This window comes from Quercus suber, unplaced genomic scaffold, assembly GCF_002906115.3.
Source record: "Quercus suber isolate HL8 unplaced genomic scaffold, Cork oak 2.0 scaffold_25, whole genome shotgun sequence".
Lineage (NCBI taxonomy): Eukaryota > Viridiplantae > Streptophyta > Magnoliopsida > Fagales > Fagaceae > Quercus > Quercus suber.
Genome location: NW_027069490.1, coordinates 2271362 through 2287055, shown reverse-complemented (window position 1 = coordinate 2287055; position 15694 = coordinate 2271362). Strand labels below are relative to the sequence as shown.

Sequence of the window (15694 nt, the reverse complement as noted above, 5' to 3'; positions counted from 1 at the left end):
TGCTTGCTTGACTTCGTCCATCTTTTATATATATTTGTCTACCATTTTCATTAGAATTTCAAATGTAGTTCATCCATGTGAAATGGTAACAACCAACATTACTGGTCTAAGGACCTGTTAAAAAATGATAAGAACCAGCTTGCCTTGTCCATGGACTTGGCTAATTTTTATACTTAAGTTTTAAGGCTTTCATTGTACTCGTCCATAGCCTGGATTGTTTTAACAAAAAGCCTAATTTTTATACTTTGAAGTTTTAAGGCTTTCATTGTACTCGTCCATAGCCTGGATTGTTTTAACAAAAGCCTTAATAGGATTAAAATATAGCCATACGCTTCTCTCGTCCACGGCTTAACATGCACTCGTCTATGCATTTTTGCCCACGTATTTAGACGTATTGTGCTTTTCCTCGTTCGTGGTATGGACGAGTATGCTTGGGATTTAAGGCTTTGCTTCATCCTCTGATTTGGACGAGAATGCCTTGATGCTTTTCCCTTAGGAAAGCTTTTCATTGTATCCCTTAGGTAAACTTCAAACGAATGTAGTATGGGAATCAGTGAATTACACAACATTATGTACATTCCACAAATACCATTCATATCACAAGCATTGTTCAAAGACGAGGCAGACACCTTAGAGGCCAATGCCTTTATTTAAACATAAACTATAACGTCGTCCACAAATTTAACATAACATAATAATAAAGTTTTCAATTGCTGAACTCGTCCAGGCTGTTATTCTACTGATAATACTTCCTCAAGTGCTCCACATTCCAAGGATGCTCCAATTTCCTCCCATCGAGGGCTTCTAAGTAATAGGATCATTGCCTTTTGCAGTTGATGACTCTGTAGGGGCCTTCCCAATTTGGTCCCAACTTTCCATGAGCTGGGTTCTTTGTTGCTAAGGAAACCCTTTTTAGGACGAGGTCTCCTATGTTGAATCGCCTTGGCTTTACCATTGCATCATACCACCTAGCCATAAGATTCTTATACCTTGCCATCCTTTGCTCAGTGTCCATCCTTACCTCGTCTATCAAATCGAGGTTCAGACGTAGTTGTTCCTCATTAGCTTCGTCCTGGTAGGTCGTCACCCTATGATTGGCCACGTGCACCTCCGCGGGTATAACTGCTTCAGTTCCATATGCTAGCTTGAAAGGAGTTTCTCCCGTAGGGGTTCTCACTGTCGTTCTATATGCCCACAGAACGCTTGGAAGCTCATCTGGCCATACTCCCTTAGCTCCCTCAAGCCGAGTCTTGATTATTTTCAACAATGATCGGTTTGCAACTTCTGCCTGGCCATTAGCTTGCGGATGGGCTGGTAAGGAGTAGTGATTTTGAATTCCAAAGTGCATGCAAAAATCTCTGAAAATTGCATTGTCAAATTGCCGTCCATTATCCGATACCAGCACCCTAGGTACTCCAAATCTGCACACAATATTTTTCCACACAAAGTTCTTGACATTCTGCTGTGTGATGTTGGCCAAAGGTTCTGCTTCTACCCACTTGGTAAAATAATCAATACCAACTACGAGGAATTTCATTTGCCTTATTCCCAGTGGAAATGGACCTAGAATGTCCCCCCTACTGCGCAAAAGGCCACGGGGCCGTCATTGGAGTTAAATACTCTGATGGTTGCCTAGGGACATTGCTAAACCTTTGACATTGATCGCAGACTTTGACGTATGCCTTAGCATCAGCTTGCATATTCGGCCAATAATATCCCGCATGGACGACTTTGTGGACGAGCGATCTAACGCCTGAATGATTTCCACATGCTCCCTCATGAATCTCTCTCAATACATAGTTTGCTTCGTCTGGGGCCAAACATCTGAGATAAGGCTGGGAAAAACCTCTTCAGTAGAGAATCTCGTCCATAAGAACATACCTGGCCGCCCTTACCCTTAGTTTTCTAGCTTCGTCCTTTTCTTCCGGGAGTCGTCCGTCTTTCAAGTACGACACAATTGGAACCATCCAATTCATTCTACTTTCCACCTGTTGTACTTCTGGGATGTCTATACTCGGCATATACTGGATTTCATCAAATTTATCTACGGCTTCGCTCGACGAGGCTTCTTTCGCCAAGGCATCAGCTTCCATGTTCTCCTCCCTTGGGATTTGAACGAAGCTAACTTCTTCAAACTTCTTTATAAGGCGCGTCACTCTGTTTAGATACTTCCTCATTCGTTCTTCTTTAGCTTCAAACATTCCATTCACCTGGCCTATAATCAACTGAGAATCTCCCAAGACGAGGAGTGACTTTGCTTCTACAGATTTGGCCAATTCCAGTTCTTTAAGAAGAGTTTCGTACTCGACTTCATTATTAGTTGTCTGGTACTGCAAACGAACTCTATGTTTTAATTTGTCCCCCTCTGGAGATTGTAAAACCACACCTATCCCGCCTGCGTGCAGCATAGACGAGCCATCCACATGGACGATCCACTTGCTGTTTTCCATTCCACCTTCATCATCACAACTTAAGGTAAATTCAGCAATGAAATCTGCCAAAACTTGGGCTTTTATGGCATGCCTTGGCTGGTATTTTATGTCAAACTCACTGAGCTCGACGGCCCATTGGATCAAACGTCCTGCAGCCTCTAACTTGTTCATGGCCTTCTTTAGTGGGTGATCTGTCATGACGTTAATAACATGAGCTTGAAAATAATGCCTTAGTTTTCTGGAAGATGTTATTAACGCAAAAGCCAACTTCTCCATTAACGAGTACCGTCCTTCTGCTCCCCTCAATGCTTTGCTAGTATAGTACACAGGTCTCTGCACCTTGCTCTCTTCCCTCACCAGTGCTGAACTCACAGCGTGTGGAGTGACTGCCAAATATAAGTACAACTCTTCTCCGGGCACAGACGGGCTCAATAATGGGGCTTTTGTGAGATATATCTTCAAATCTTCAAAAGCTTTCTGGCACTCGTTGGTCCATTCAAATGCTTTTTTAAGAACCTTAAAAAATGGCAAACATTTGTCAATAGCTTTAGAAACAAACCTGTTGAGGGCGGCAACTCGTCCGGTGAGGGACTGAACTTCTTTAACATTGCTCGGAGGCTTCATATCCAATATTGCTTGAATTTTGTTAGGATTTGCTTCGATCCCTCTATAGGAAACCATAAATCCTAAGAACTTCCCCGATGATACTCCAAAAGCACACTTGCTAGGGTTCAACTTCATATGATACTGCCTCAGCGTGTCAAATGTTTCCTGCAAATCGACCAAATGCCTCTCCTCGTCCTGAGTTTTTACCAACATATCATCTATGTATACTTCCATATTCCTCCCGATCTGCGGACGAAACATGTGATTGACCAGACGTTGGTATGTCGCCCCAGCATTCTTTAAACCGAAAGGCATTACTTCATAACAAAAAAGTCCCTGACTAGTGATAAAGGACGTCTTCTCTTGGTCCACTTCATCCATCCTAATTTGATTGTAACCAGAGAAAGCATCAAGGAAACTAAGCAACTTGTGCCTTGCGGTAGAATCTACCAATTGATCAATACGCGGCAACGGGTAACTGTCCTTAGGACAAGCCTTATTTAAGTCAATGAAATCAACGCACATTCTCCATTTGCCGTTCGCCTTCTTGACCATGACCACGTTGGCTAACCAATCAGGATAATATACCTCTCAAATAAACTTCGCCGCAATCAACTTCTGAACTTCCTCCTTAACAGCATTGTCTCTCTCCGGGGCAAACACTCTCTTCTTTTGTCGCACTGGTTTGGAGGAAGGGCATACACTTAGACGGTGGGTAATGACACTAGGATCTATACCCGGCATGTCTTCGTGACTCCATGTGAACACATCTCTGTTTCTTTTCAAAAAACAAATGAGATCTTTCTTGATCTTCGCTTCCAGATCTGCTCCAACCCTGATACACCATTCAGGGTTATCATCATCTAAGCGAATATCTTCCAATGCTTCAATGGGTTCTGCCACAACTTTCTTTTCTTCGATATTCATTGTTTGAACTTGCTCGTCCGCAGCCAACATGGCTAGGTAACACTCTCTTGCTGCTAATTGGTCTCCCTGTACTTGGCCTACCCCATGTTCCGTTGGGAACTTGACTGACAAGTGGTAGGTAGATGTAACTGCCTTCCACCTATTTAGGGTTGGCCTCCCAATTATTGCATTGTAGGAAGACGAACAATCAACTACGAGGAAGTTCACCTCCTTGGTAACTTGCTGCGGATATGCCCCCACTGTCATTGATAATGAGATACTACCCACAGGTTGCACATTCATTCCACCAAAACCTACTAGGGGGGAGCTCGCTGGACGGAGTAAGTCTCGTCCTAACCTCATCTGCTGAAAGGCTGGATAGTACAAGATATCAGCAGAACTTCCATTATCTACCAACACCCTTCTAGTCTTGTAGTCTGCAATAAGGAGGGTGATGACAATAGCATCGTCATGAGGGTGATGGACTCTCTCTGCATCCTCGTCCGTGAAAGTGATCGCCTGCTCGTCCGTAGTCCCTGCACTCGGTGATCGTCCAGAGAGCTGAACGCTCTGTACTGCTTTTAAATACGCTTTCTTTAACTTAGACGACTGTCCTGCAGTACTTCCCCCCAGAATGATTCTTATTTCTCCGAGCGGCGGCCGTGACGATTCTTCTACCTTGGCTTTCAATTTCTCGTCTTTATGATCTCGTCCAAGGAAATTTTTCAGCTTCCCTTGTCTGATGAGATTCTCAATCTGCTGCTTCAGATCGAAACACTCGTCCGTGTCGTGCTCGTGATCTCTATGGAAGCGACAATACTTATTTCTATTGCGCTTATTGGGATCTCCCTTCATCTTCTCCGACCACTTTAAGGAAGGCTCGTCTTTGATTTGCATGAGGACTTGCTCGAGTGGAACGTTCAAAGGAGTGTATTGTTGATTCCTTGCTGACAGTCCTGCCCTCTTCTCTCGGTCTTTCTTATCCTCCGTCCGTCCCTTTTTTGGACGAGGACCCTGTTCAGAATGACGAGCAGGATTTGTTTCCATTCTTTCAGCCCTCTTCCTCTTCTTAGCTATAATCACATCTTCTGCATTCATGAAGTTCTGGGTTGAATGGACGAGTTCAGCCATGGACTGAGGTTCCTTCTCATAGAGTTTATGTATAAACAAGTCAGAATTGACCCCATTATGAAAAGCTGCCAACAGTAGCTTGTCATCTACCTCGTCCACGGTCAGGGCTTCCCTATTGAAACGTGTGATGAAGGAACGCAAGCTTTCATTTTCCCCCTGTTCTATCGTTAACAGACTGGAAGTAGATCGTCTATGACGCTGACCCCCTATGAAGTTATTAACAAACAGCTTACTTAATTCTCCAAAAGAACTTACTGAATTCGGGGTTAACTTGCTGAACCATACTCTAGCCGGACCCTTGAGAGTGGTAGGGAAGGCTCTACACATTATTTCATCTGGAACTCCTTGAAGATGCATAGTGGTCTTGAAGGTGGCAATATGATCAAAAGGATCTCAATTCCCATCGTATGAATCTAAAGAAGGCATTTTAAACTTCGGTGGTAGGGGATGACCATTGATGGAAGCCGTAAAGGGAGAGTCAGTTCTATGAACTAATTCTTCTACTGGGTTCGCCCTCCTCATATTCTCCTTCATCTCGTCCATGGCCTTCTTCATCTGATCCATCTCTTTCTTCAAGTTAGATGCCCTTCGCGAAGTGGTATCCCTTGACTGACTTCCATGCTGAAAGTTCTCTCTGCCCTCTTGATTCTGGGTTTGCCCTTCTTCTTCATGCTCTTGATGCGTCTGCCTTCTTAAATTAACCTCTCTCCGTAAGTCCTGATTCTGGCGAGTTAACCCCGCCATCGCAGCCGCCATAGAGTGCATATGCTGGACAGATGGGGCCTGCATGTCCGGTGCAGATTGGCGATCGCGATGAGGATTACTCGATGCGTCTCTACTCTGTTGAGGGCCTGGGCTAGTTGCCCTTGATCTAGTCCGAACCATTCCAACCCTTTCACAAGGGAAAGAAATCGCAAAACTAAACAAGTTCAAGAGCGACAAACACGTTCCCTACAGATGGCGCCAACTGATAACTCTGGAAAATCAGTGGGTTGAAAATCTTCAGACTTCGACAATCTTGAGAATTGAATCCTGTAAAACCAAACTCAATCAGAGTAAAGACCGGTGGAGGCCGGCCTAAGACCCTCCGATGATGAAGTTAGAAGGCTGGAATAGAGAGGAAAAATATCTAAGTGTCTATTCCCTTCTCAAAATAAAAAAAAGTCAGAATCCCTTTACCTCTACGCAGAATCATGTTTATATAGTTTATGGAACGGTTATTTGCTCTGATAACCGTTCCTATTGTCGAGGAGTTCACCAAAATCGGAGGTAACTTCCATAACTTCCATAGAAGTTGCTTCATCTGAACCGGTGCCTCATTATGAGCAATGGAGGTTTTGATTTATTGGTTAAGTCATGAATGCTTGGCTCGTCCATCCCTAACTAGGGGTGGACGTGCCTTAGCATGGCCGTGCTTTCCTCGTCCGTCCTTTGGGACGGACGAGACCTTGTTCGTCCGTCCCAAAGGACGGACGAGGCAACTTGGCTGTGCCCATCTTTCTTTTTTTTTCGTAGACGAACCATATGGACAATTTTTAAGGTGGTATTTTATAGCATCATCACCATATATTTAGAAATAAGTTCTTTACATCCCAAAAGGAGTGCTTACACTTCAACCCAATTTCAAAATAACATAGTTCAACACAAAAATAACATATATCTAGAAATAAGTTCTTTGCATCCTAATAAAAGTGCATATTGCATACACTTCAAGTTTTTAACTCAAATTCAAAATAACACAGTTTAACAAATATATATATATATATATATATATATTAGAGAGTTTCAACCTTTGGCGTTCGCTCCTAATGATATCTCTTTATCATCAGACCAAGATATCAATCAGTTTTTGGTGTGAACGGGGATTAAACCTCAGATCTCTTATACAACTATCAGATACTTTACCAGTTGAGCTAACTGGAACCCACAACAAAAATATAATATCTTCAAAACTCGCCAAAATGCTAAGTATGAAAAATATAAGATAGTTGTAAGTTCTAATTAGCTCAATTGATAGAGTTTCTTGTCATTGAATAAGAAATCTAGGGTTGAATCCCTGTTTACACAAAAAAACAGTTGGTGTCTTAGTCCGATAATAAAAACAGTCATCAAGGCTGAATGCTATAAGTTGAAAATCTCCCGAAAAATATAGTCGCACATAACATATTTTATGTCTCTTATTTTCTTTTTAATTTTAAAATATAGAATATTTATTCATTTGTTTGTTTGTTTAAAAAGTTAGATGGATTATGTTAAATGAATCATTTTAGGTTCACATGAATCAATTGGTGTGTCAAATGTGTCAATTGCAAGTTAAGCGAGTTGAACTGTCTGTGACACGTTTTTTATCGTGTTGCTTTTGAGTCGGCCCGTTTATGACCCAAACCTGCTAAGGCCCAACCTAGCCTGTAAAACTCATGTCGCGTTTGCGTCATGTTTGCGGGTTGTGTTAAACATTGACACCCTTTTTTTTTTTTTTGGCCAATGTATTTGTTAGTTTATTTATTTATATAAAGTTTTTTGAAATTTCATTATTTGTAAATACAATTTTATTTTTATTCACTTTGAAAAAATCAACAAATAAACCAAAAGCTAATCACTATTTATACTATCATGCACTGTTCGTATCCTACAACACGATAAGAGAAAATTTGTAGCACTGATATCTATGTAGTGTAGCACCCAAATAGGTCTTCAAAATATGTAGCACTGATATCTATGGTTTCAAATTTCAGTATCCGTTCACCTTCTAGACTAGGATGTGGTAGTGTAGCACCCCATAGTTTTGTATGCAATAAACTGTTTAAGAACATTCCACATAACCATGTAAAATTTACCAATAAAATTAAGCAGTATTTAGTTAAATACCTTGTGAGACATTGGGCGCATGCACATATCTCATACAAGATTTTTGCTATTTAGCGATGCTCTCCTTTTATCCGTTACTAGACTAGACAAAAATAGTACACATAATTGGTGTGGGTGTTCTCCCTTTTTCTCTTTCTTCTTTATTTTATTTTATTATTATTATTTGTGTGTGTGTGGAGAGTCAGGAGACTCACATTGATTAGGAGTGTACCCTTATTTGACTTTAAATATTATTGAGGAATTGTTTTCATATATGTGATACAAGGCCTAGTTTGGGCTTGAACTTTAATTAGATTACATACGGGTTCAATTTTGATTTGGCCCATTTATGTTTCCTCATTTTTTTGATGGGGCTTCTTTTTTTGTCTTTTTTTCCTTGAGCTTCTATTTAACCATTGGTTTTTTGGCCCTTTGGTGTCAACCTTACTTTGACCAAATCAATTGCTTACTTTTTCTTTTGATGAACAAATCAGTTGCTTACTTAACATACGACTAGGTCTCTGTCTCCTTAGTTCTTCTCTTCTTACTCAAATAGGTCTATTCGACATAGTTTTCACTCCCATAAGGATTGCTCTCCAATAAAAATTTAGGGTCCGTGTGGTAATATTGTTTTAATAACGTTATTTGTATTTTTTGAAAATATATGTGGGTGAAAAAATATATAAAAATACGTGTAATGTTATTTAAAAACTAAAAACATATATTTAAACACACATACTAAACGAACCCTTATTCTCTCTTGATCTAAAAAGGAAAGGCTTTATAGAGGTTGTTCTTTAACTTTTGTGTGCATTTGTACATCCAATGCAAAAGTCAATGCTGTATTCTAATACTGAGAGATTGTTTTGCCAAAAGCCTATTTCATGTAATTTTTTTACTCCAAGTGATACAAATCAATTTTTAAGAACAACATATTTATGTTATTATATAATTTGGTGATATAATTCCTACACTAGATTTAAATTTCTGTTTTTTTAAAAAATAATAATAATAATTTCTGTAATTTTTTATTTTTAATTAGAAATTGTGGGTACATATAACATGCTTCCAATATTTATTACTATAAAAAACTATTCAGATCCGCACCAACTTATTTTTGGCTGCCATTTGTGTGGCAAAACGAAACCCGTGAACCAAGGCACATGGTAGATCTCACAAAATGTACTTGGTAAAAAAATAAGAAGTGAGAAGTTCGAGGGACAAAAATGTACCAAGTTCAGCAGAGTAATGCCACTTTGGTAATGGATTTGACCACAGAGACGTCACTACTCACTACCCACCTCCTTTTACTCTCTCCTTTCTCCACCGTCCATTTTAAAATTTTAATAAACACACTAGTTTGTACACATTGTAGTATAAAATATAAAAATAAATCTCAAAGATAGAAAGCGACTTCCATGAGGTGCAACATGTCGTATCTGAATTGTGAAAGGTTGGCTTCTATATAATGGGACCCTTCTGAGGCAAGGTGATGAACATGGTGTTGAATTAATCTGAACCGTGAATGCAACTATTAGAGGTGTCGTTTCCTCCACTTGATGATTAGTTGTCAAAAAACAATCTACAAAGCTGATTATCAAAGCGGTGGGCTTTCCCATCGGCCATCACTGACACTGACCTCAAATTTTGTAGTATTTTCCCACCGATGCCACGGGCCCATGGGCCCATCTTCCCTCGTGACGCTAAACTAGGAGAGAGGTAATAGGAACTGCCATGATTCTCAGCCACCGTACCACGTGTCTGACACAACATTCTAGATGGACAGTACAAATTCCAGATCTTTAGTGAACCTCTGTCTCCTCTCACACTCACACTCACACTCTCAGTCTCACTCTCACTCCCACTCTAGCCGTGATCTTTTTAGTAAGTACATGATTAGCTTTATTTTTTAATTTAATGTTGGAATTACCTGAGAGGAACAATTCTAGGAAGTCAGTTCCTATGTTTGCTCAATCTTGATGATTACTAAAAATCAAGTTTGAGATATTTTCGCAGTTAGTTCTGATCTTCTAAATAAATTCAAACACTATTAGTTCATACTATAAAGCAAGCAATTACAGTTACCGTTTGATGATCATTGGTCTCTTGAATCTCTATTCTCATCTTCTTCTCTGGTTTGTAACCTGTGACTTGTGTTCATGATTCTTTATTATTTGTGAATTTGCATTTTTTTTAGTTTCTGCAACTCCAACTTTTGTAGCATGCATGCATCGTCTACTGAAGTGTGTTTGTTTGCTCAATCTTGATGATTACTAAAAATCAAGTTTGAGATATTTTCGCAGTTAGTTCTGATCTTCCAAATAAATTCAAACACTATTAGTTCATACTATAAAGCAAGCAAGTACAGTTACCGTTTGATGATCATTGGTCTCTTGAATCTCTATTCTCATCTTCTTCTCTGGTTTGTAACCTGTGACTTGTGTTCATGATTCTTTATTATGTGTGAATTTGCATTTTTTTGTGTTTCTGCAACTCCAACTTTTGGAGCATGCATGCATCGTCTACTGAAGTGTCTTTGTTTGTTGTAGTTGCAGAGTCAAGAAAATTAGTGTGACATACATGAATTAACTAGGTTGTTGATTTGGACCCATAATGGTGTTTATGTTGAAGCTTCATCCAGATAGGATTGTCATTGATTTTATTGTAGTATTGACTGTTAATTGATGATCAAAACCCTGTTGTGTGCCTGGAAAACTATTGCTTTTGAGCTCTGCTCTGTTGAAGTTCTTGAAAGATGTAACCTTTAATCAAGCATATATTTATAACTGAGCCTTCACTCCTGTAATAACTTACTATAATCATTTAACAAAAGAAGGAAAATAAAATCTAATTATCTATTTCTTGATGATTTATAAACTGGGTTGGGGTTAGCTGCGAGTACATAGTGCTTACACTGCTAGAATGGTTGAATAGCTTTAGTTGTATACCTGAATAAATAAAGTCAGAGATTAAGGAGGAACTTGGAAACAGATGACAGCATCTGAATTTGTTGCTAAATTTCTTTTATTTGGTAGATTTAATAAATGTTATTGATATATCGTTATTATGTAGTAATGTTTTATCAACTTTTTGGCTGACCTTGTTTAGTCTGTTGAGGATCTTAGATGACCTCAAAAATTTTGGACTAAGGTTTGGTTGTTGTTGTTGTTGCTTCAGACGAAGGATATTACCAATGGCAACTGTGACCACCTCACACTTTGTATCCAGTTCACGTGTCAATTGCCATGGAACTTCCGGATCAGAAAGTAAAGCAAACTTAGGCCTAAGAAGTCAAGCAATGACTCATAATGGGTTAAGGTCGTTGAACAAGCTAGATATGCTAAAGATGAGAACCCAAACAAAAGCAATTGCTAGGCCAGCAAGAAGCACAGTGAGTAAAACTGAGAAGCACAGACCTAATGGGAAAATTGTATGTGTACAAGGAATGAACTTGGTGTTTGTGGGAGCTGAGATAGGTCCATGGAGCAAGACTGGTGGACTTGGTGATGTTCTTGGAGGACTTCCACCTGCAATGGCAGTTAAGTGCAGATCTCTATAATATTTTTATTAGGAAAATACTAATGCTACTCCAAATTTTACTGTAAAAGGCTTACAAACAAACATGGCAATGAATGTAATTAGTGCCACTTCAATAACATAATTAATAAAGATTTGACAATTATATATTTTTTGATTGGTGGTGCATCAGTTTTAAAGGCTTAGATGGTAAAATTTGTATAATACCTAGCATCACTCAGTATTCCTCATTGATTGCTATTCTGGTTCTGATTGGGCTGTTTTGTTGGATGAGGTATATTTGACTAATTATCTTACCTGAATAATTTCTAGGCTAACGGGCACCGTGTTATGACTGTGTCTCCACGCTATGACCAATACAAAGATGCATGGGACACAAGTGTTCTAGTTGAGGTAAATTTTCCTAGTACTCTTTATGTATTAGGATAATCTTCCTTTTGTGGAGATAATTCACCAGCCAAGTTTGTACCTTGACAATTTCCCTGATTTTCTTCTCCTATGCAGATGAAAGTTGGGGATAGAATTGAAACTGTTCGCTTCTTCCACTGCTATAAACGAGGAGTTGATCGTGTATTCGTGGATCACCCAATGTTCCTCGAAAAGGTTTAAACTTTTATTAGAACTAAATCATGGTTCTAAGCCATAGTGTTAAAATTGTGGAATGTATATCTGATGCATAACTTTCTTAATATTTAAGGTATGGGGAAAAACTGGATCCAAAATCTATGGCCCTAGGACTGGTCTGGATTACGAGGATAACCAGCTGCGATTCAGCTTGTTGTGCCAGGTAATTTATCCTTTCTTCAATCTTCCCATTAGTTTCATACTTCTATTTACTATTTCCAATCTTCAGCCAATTGGCCAATGAGCTCTAGCTCAAAAGACACTTCCTTAATTCAAATTATTAAAAAAAAAAAATCTTTATAGCCAGTTGATTAGGGAAACAATTTGAAGAAAGCATTAAATTTGAATTTTAAGCAGCAAAGTGATCATGGTATTATTCCATGGTAGAATTTTTCCATGACAGGGTTAACTGAGAAGCCAAGCAAAGTGTACGCAAGAAATGTGAAATTTTTCTGAATTATTTATCAACTCTTAAGCTATAGGTGAAAAGAAAATGTTTGTTTTCACAATTTAAATGAAAAACACCTTTTGTTTGTATTCTTGTGACAAACAGGCATAGAGCTTATATGCTATGAGTTATTGCATATTTAAGCTTACTTGGTGGATCAATTAAGGTTCTTAATTTACTAGTGATTAATTGATTGCTACAATTGAGTTCATTCGAATGGCATTTTTAAACCAGGAAAAGATCCAGGATATAAATTGTCTCCCATCTCACTATAGTGTGTACTTGTAGCCTAACAGCTGATCAACCTCATAGTTATTAACATTTCAGACATTAAGTAGATAGCTGAAATACACCTTTTTTCCCCTCTTATAAATTTCAGGCTGCTCTGGAGGCACCAAGGGTTCTGAACTTAAAAAGCAGTGAACATTTCTCTGGACCATATGGTGTGGACAGTGGAACCATTTTCTGTTTCTTAAACTTGAAGTGTCTTAAAATAAATAGCTTCATTAAGGATGTTCTTTTCTGCTTCTTGCAGGGGAGGATGTTATCTTCATTGCCAATGATTGGCACACTGCTCTTCTTCCATGCTACCTAAAAACAATGTACAAATCAAGGGGACTTTATAAAAATGCCAAGGTAAGGTGTCCTTGCGCCGATCTCCATACTATAGAATTGTGGTCAACTTGGGAATTTCTATTTGTTAGGATCTAACACAGCTTCACAAATGATGGCAGGTTGCTTTCTGCATTCATAACATAGCTTACCAGGGAAGATTCTCCTTCTCAGACTTTTCACTTCTCAATTTGCCTGATCAATTCAAGAGTTCTTTTGACTTTACTGATGGGTAAGATCTTTTGGAGCTATTCATATTTCCATTTGAACAAAGACTTTCAAATTGATAGGAATTTGATGAACAATTCCTATTGCTAAGTATTATAAGTATTTCTATTGTGCAGCTATAACAAGCCAGTGAAAGGAAGGAAAATCAATTGGATGAAGGGTGGAATAATAGAATCGGACAGGGTCCTGACTGTGAGTCCATACTATGCCCAGGAACTTGTTTCTGGAATTGATAAGGGTGTGGAATTGGATAACATCATTCGTAAGACTGGCATCACTGGTATTGTGAATGGGATGGATGTTCAAGAGTGGAATCCTTCCACAGACAAATACATTGGTATTAAATATGATTCCACAACCGTAAGTAACTTTTAATGAACTTGTTGCTTCCCAAAATTTCTGGTTGTAAAGATCAGTACTTATTGGTATCGTGATTTTCAGGTTATGGATGCAAAGCCTCTATTGAAGGAAGCCCTTCAAGCAGAAGTTGGGTTGCCTGTTGACCAAAATATCCCTTTGATAGGCTTCATTGGAAGACTAGAAGAGCAGAAAGGTTCAGATATTCTAGTAGAAGCTATTTCAAAGTTCATTGGGCAGGACGTTCAAATTATAATCCTTGTAAGTATCAACTCTTAATTGTTCTCCCCTCCAAATTATAGCTGCTGCGACAGGGATTTTTATAATGACGTTTTCCTCAGGGAACCGGCAAAAAGCCCATGGAGGAGCAAATTGAACAGCTGGAGGTACTATATCCCGACAACGCCCGGGGTGTGACAAACTTTAATGTCCCCTTAGCTCATATGATTATTGCTGGGGCTGATTTTATGCTGATCCCAAGTAGATTTGAACCCTGTGGTCTCATTCAGTTACATGCTATGCGATATGGAACGGTAAAGGCCTCATGCCTTCTTCCTCTCTCTATTTGGCTACCACTATGATCTAACCTGATAAACTATACGTTGCTTTAACTGATCATTAATTTTTTGTGTGACTTCACAACAGGTACCTATTGTTGCCTCAACCGGTGGACTTGTTGACACTGTCAAAGAAGGTTTTACAGGATTCCATATGGGAGATTTCAATGTTGAAGTAAGAAAACGAATTTTTTCTGCTTCTTTGTGACACGCAAGTGCACCACTTTCTCTATTCATTTGCTTTGCTTTGTATGGAAAATAATGATTCTGTGTCGCTGGATTGCTTTCAGTGTGAAGCAGTTGATCCAGCTGATGTAACTGCAATAGCAACTACTGTCAAGAGAGCTCTTGCATCATACAGTACCCCTGTTTTGAAAGAGATGATCCAGAATTGCATGGCCCAAGATTTTTCTTGGAAGGTTAGTGTGACATTCAGCCAATTAAAAGATGTCCAATCTGGAAAGTTTGCTTGCATTTCTTTGAAAAAAATTTCAATTTCATAAATGACCAAAAATTCATAAAGTAAATGTTTCTCTGATCCATGAGTTTAACTGATAATGTGCAACAATGTGACACAGGAACCAGCCAGACAATGGGAAAAGATACTGCTGAGCCTGGATGTTGCTGGCAGTGAACCTGGAATTGAGGGGGAAGAGGTTGCTCCTCTTGCCATGGAAAATGTTGCTACTCCTTGAGCACTGCGACTTTTATGGTATCAGCATTAATAAGTATGCTAACAGATCTGGGTTAGTATGCATGATCAGCATTAATAAGTATGCTAACAGATCTGGGTTAGTATGCATGGTTTGTAGGTAATTATAACTGTTGGCTCTTCACCTCATTCAAAGTTCAGTTCATGTGAGCAGCGAGCCTGGTGAAGAACTCGGAGCTATTTTTCATTTTTCTTTTTAGAAGTTTAATGGTTTTCAAGCTGTGTAGAGAAGTGTCGCAAAAGTACAAACCTAACATCTGTTGTTAGGAACCACTATAGAACCAGTTTTTTCTGTTCTTGCTATATAGTTTTAAGCAATATGTAAGTAAATAAAAATTAGTGTTTGCTCCTTAAGTGCCTGCCTCTCCTGCAAGTGACTGATATGCTTCAATGCTCTTGTAATTTTGTACGTGATGTCTTCACCCAAATATCTTTGCTTGTTTAGTTGGCCTTTTCTTAATAATGAAATATACTACAAAACTTTGGAACGAGTTAGATGAAAATCCAAGAATTGTATATAACAAGACACTGCATGCTTTGAGTATGGTATAAGAAGTATCATTCTTTAAGTATGTGCTGTCACTGTACTTTTAGGGATTGTTGAATTATAGATGACTGTTCTAATGACATTCCATTACATGTGTAAAGTTAGGAATGAATTGGCAATATGGTATAAGAGAAAGGAGCATTCTCATCA

At 38.9% G+C, this 15694-nt stretch overlaps 3 protein-coding genes across 3 annotated transcripts; 1 reads left to right on the top strand and 2 right to left on the bottom strand.

Annotated features, from left to right (window-relative positions):
* Positions 1-817: 817 nt before the first annotated feature.
* LOC136065020 (uncharacterized) lies at positions 818-3593 on the bottom strand. The gene is made up of 2 exons (XM_065767644.1): positions 1882-3593; positions 818-1421 (listed from the first exon to the last, which is right to left on the bottom strand). Exons 1-2 carry the CDS (start codon positions 3591-3593, stop codon positions 818-820), a joined length of 2316 nt encoding a protein of 771 aa, XP_065623716.1.
* Positions 3594-3629: 36 nt separating this feature from the next.
* On the bottom strand, positions 3630-5432 carry LOC136065017 (uncharacterized). Its single transcript, XM_065767634.1, has one exon. The coding sequence runs from the start codon at positions 5430-5432 to the stop codon at positions 3630-3632; it is 1803 nt and encodes a 600-aa protein (XP_065623706.1).
* A 4243-nt stretch (positions 5433-9675) lies between these two features.
* On the top strand, positions 9676-15351 carry LOC112005619 (granule-bound starch synthase 1, chloroplastic/amyloplastic). Its single transcript, XM_024037912.2, has 14 exons — positions 9676-9806; positions 11100-11460; positions 11772-11852; positions 11964-12062; positions 12157-12246; positions 12911-12974; positions 13067-13167; positions 13266-13375; positions 13488-13731; positions 13813-13989; positions 14070-14261; positions 14374-14460; positions 14576-14704; positions 14864-15351. The coding sequence occupies exons 2-14, from the start codon at positions 11116-11118 to the stop codon at positions 14978-14980; spliced, it is 1836 nt and encodes a 611-aa protein (XP_023893680.1). The 5' UTR covers positions 9676-9806; positions 11100-11115; the 3' UTR covers positions 14981-15351.
* Positions 15352-15694: the final 343 nt, after the last annotated feature.

Excerpts from the sequence above, each read along its gene's own strand:
- LOC136065020 (XM_065767644.1), bottom strand. The coding sequence starts at position 3,593 with ATGGTCAAGAAGGCGAACGGCAAATGGAGAATGTGCGTTGATTTCATT. Across the intron at positions 1,422-1,881 it reads CTAAGGGTAAGGGCGGCCAG|ATTTGGAGTACCTAGGGTGC; the intron begins GTATGTTCTTAT and ends TATTGTGTGCAG.
- LOC136065017 (XM_065767634.1), bottom strand. The coding sequence starts at position 5,432 with ATGCATCTTCAAGGAGTTCCAGATGAAATAATGTGTAGAGCCTTCCCT.
- LOC112005619 (XM_024037912.2), top strand. The coding sequence starts at position 11,116 with ATGGCAACTGTGACCACCTCACACTTTGTATCCAGTTCACGTGTCAAT. Across the intron at positions 12,063-12,156 it reads ACCCAATGTTCCTCGAAAAG|GTATGGGGAAAAACTGGATC; the intron begins GTTTAAACTTTT and ends TTAATATTTAAG. Across the intron at positions 13,990-14,069 it reads ACGTTCAAATTATAATCCTT|GGAACCGGCAAAAAGCCCAT; the intron begins GTAAGTATCAAC and ends CGTTTTCCTCAG.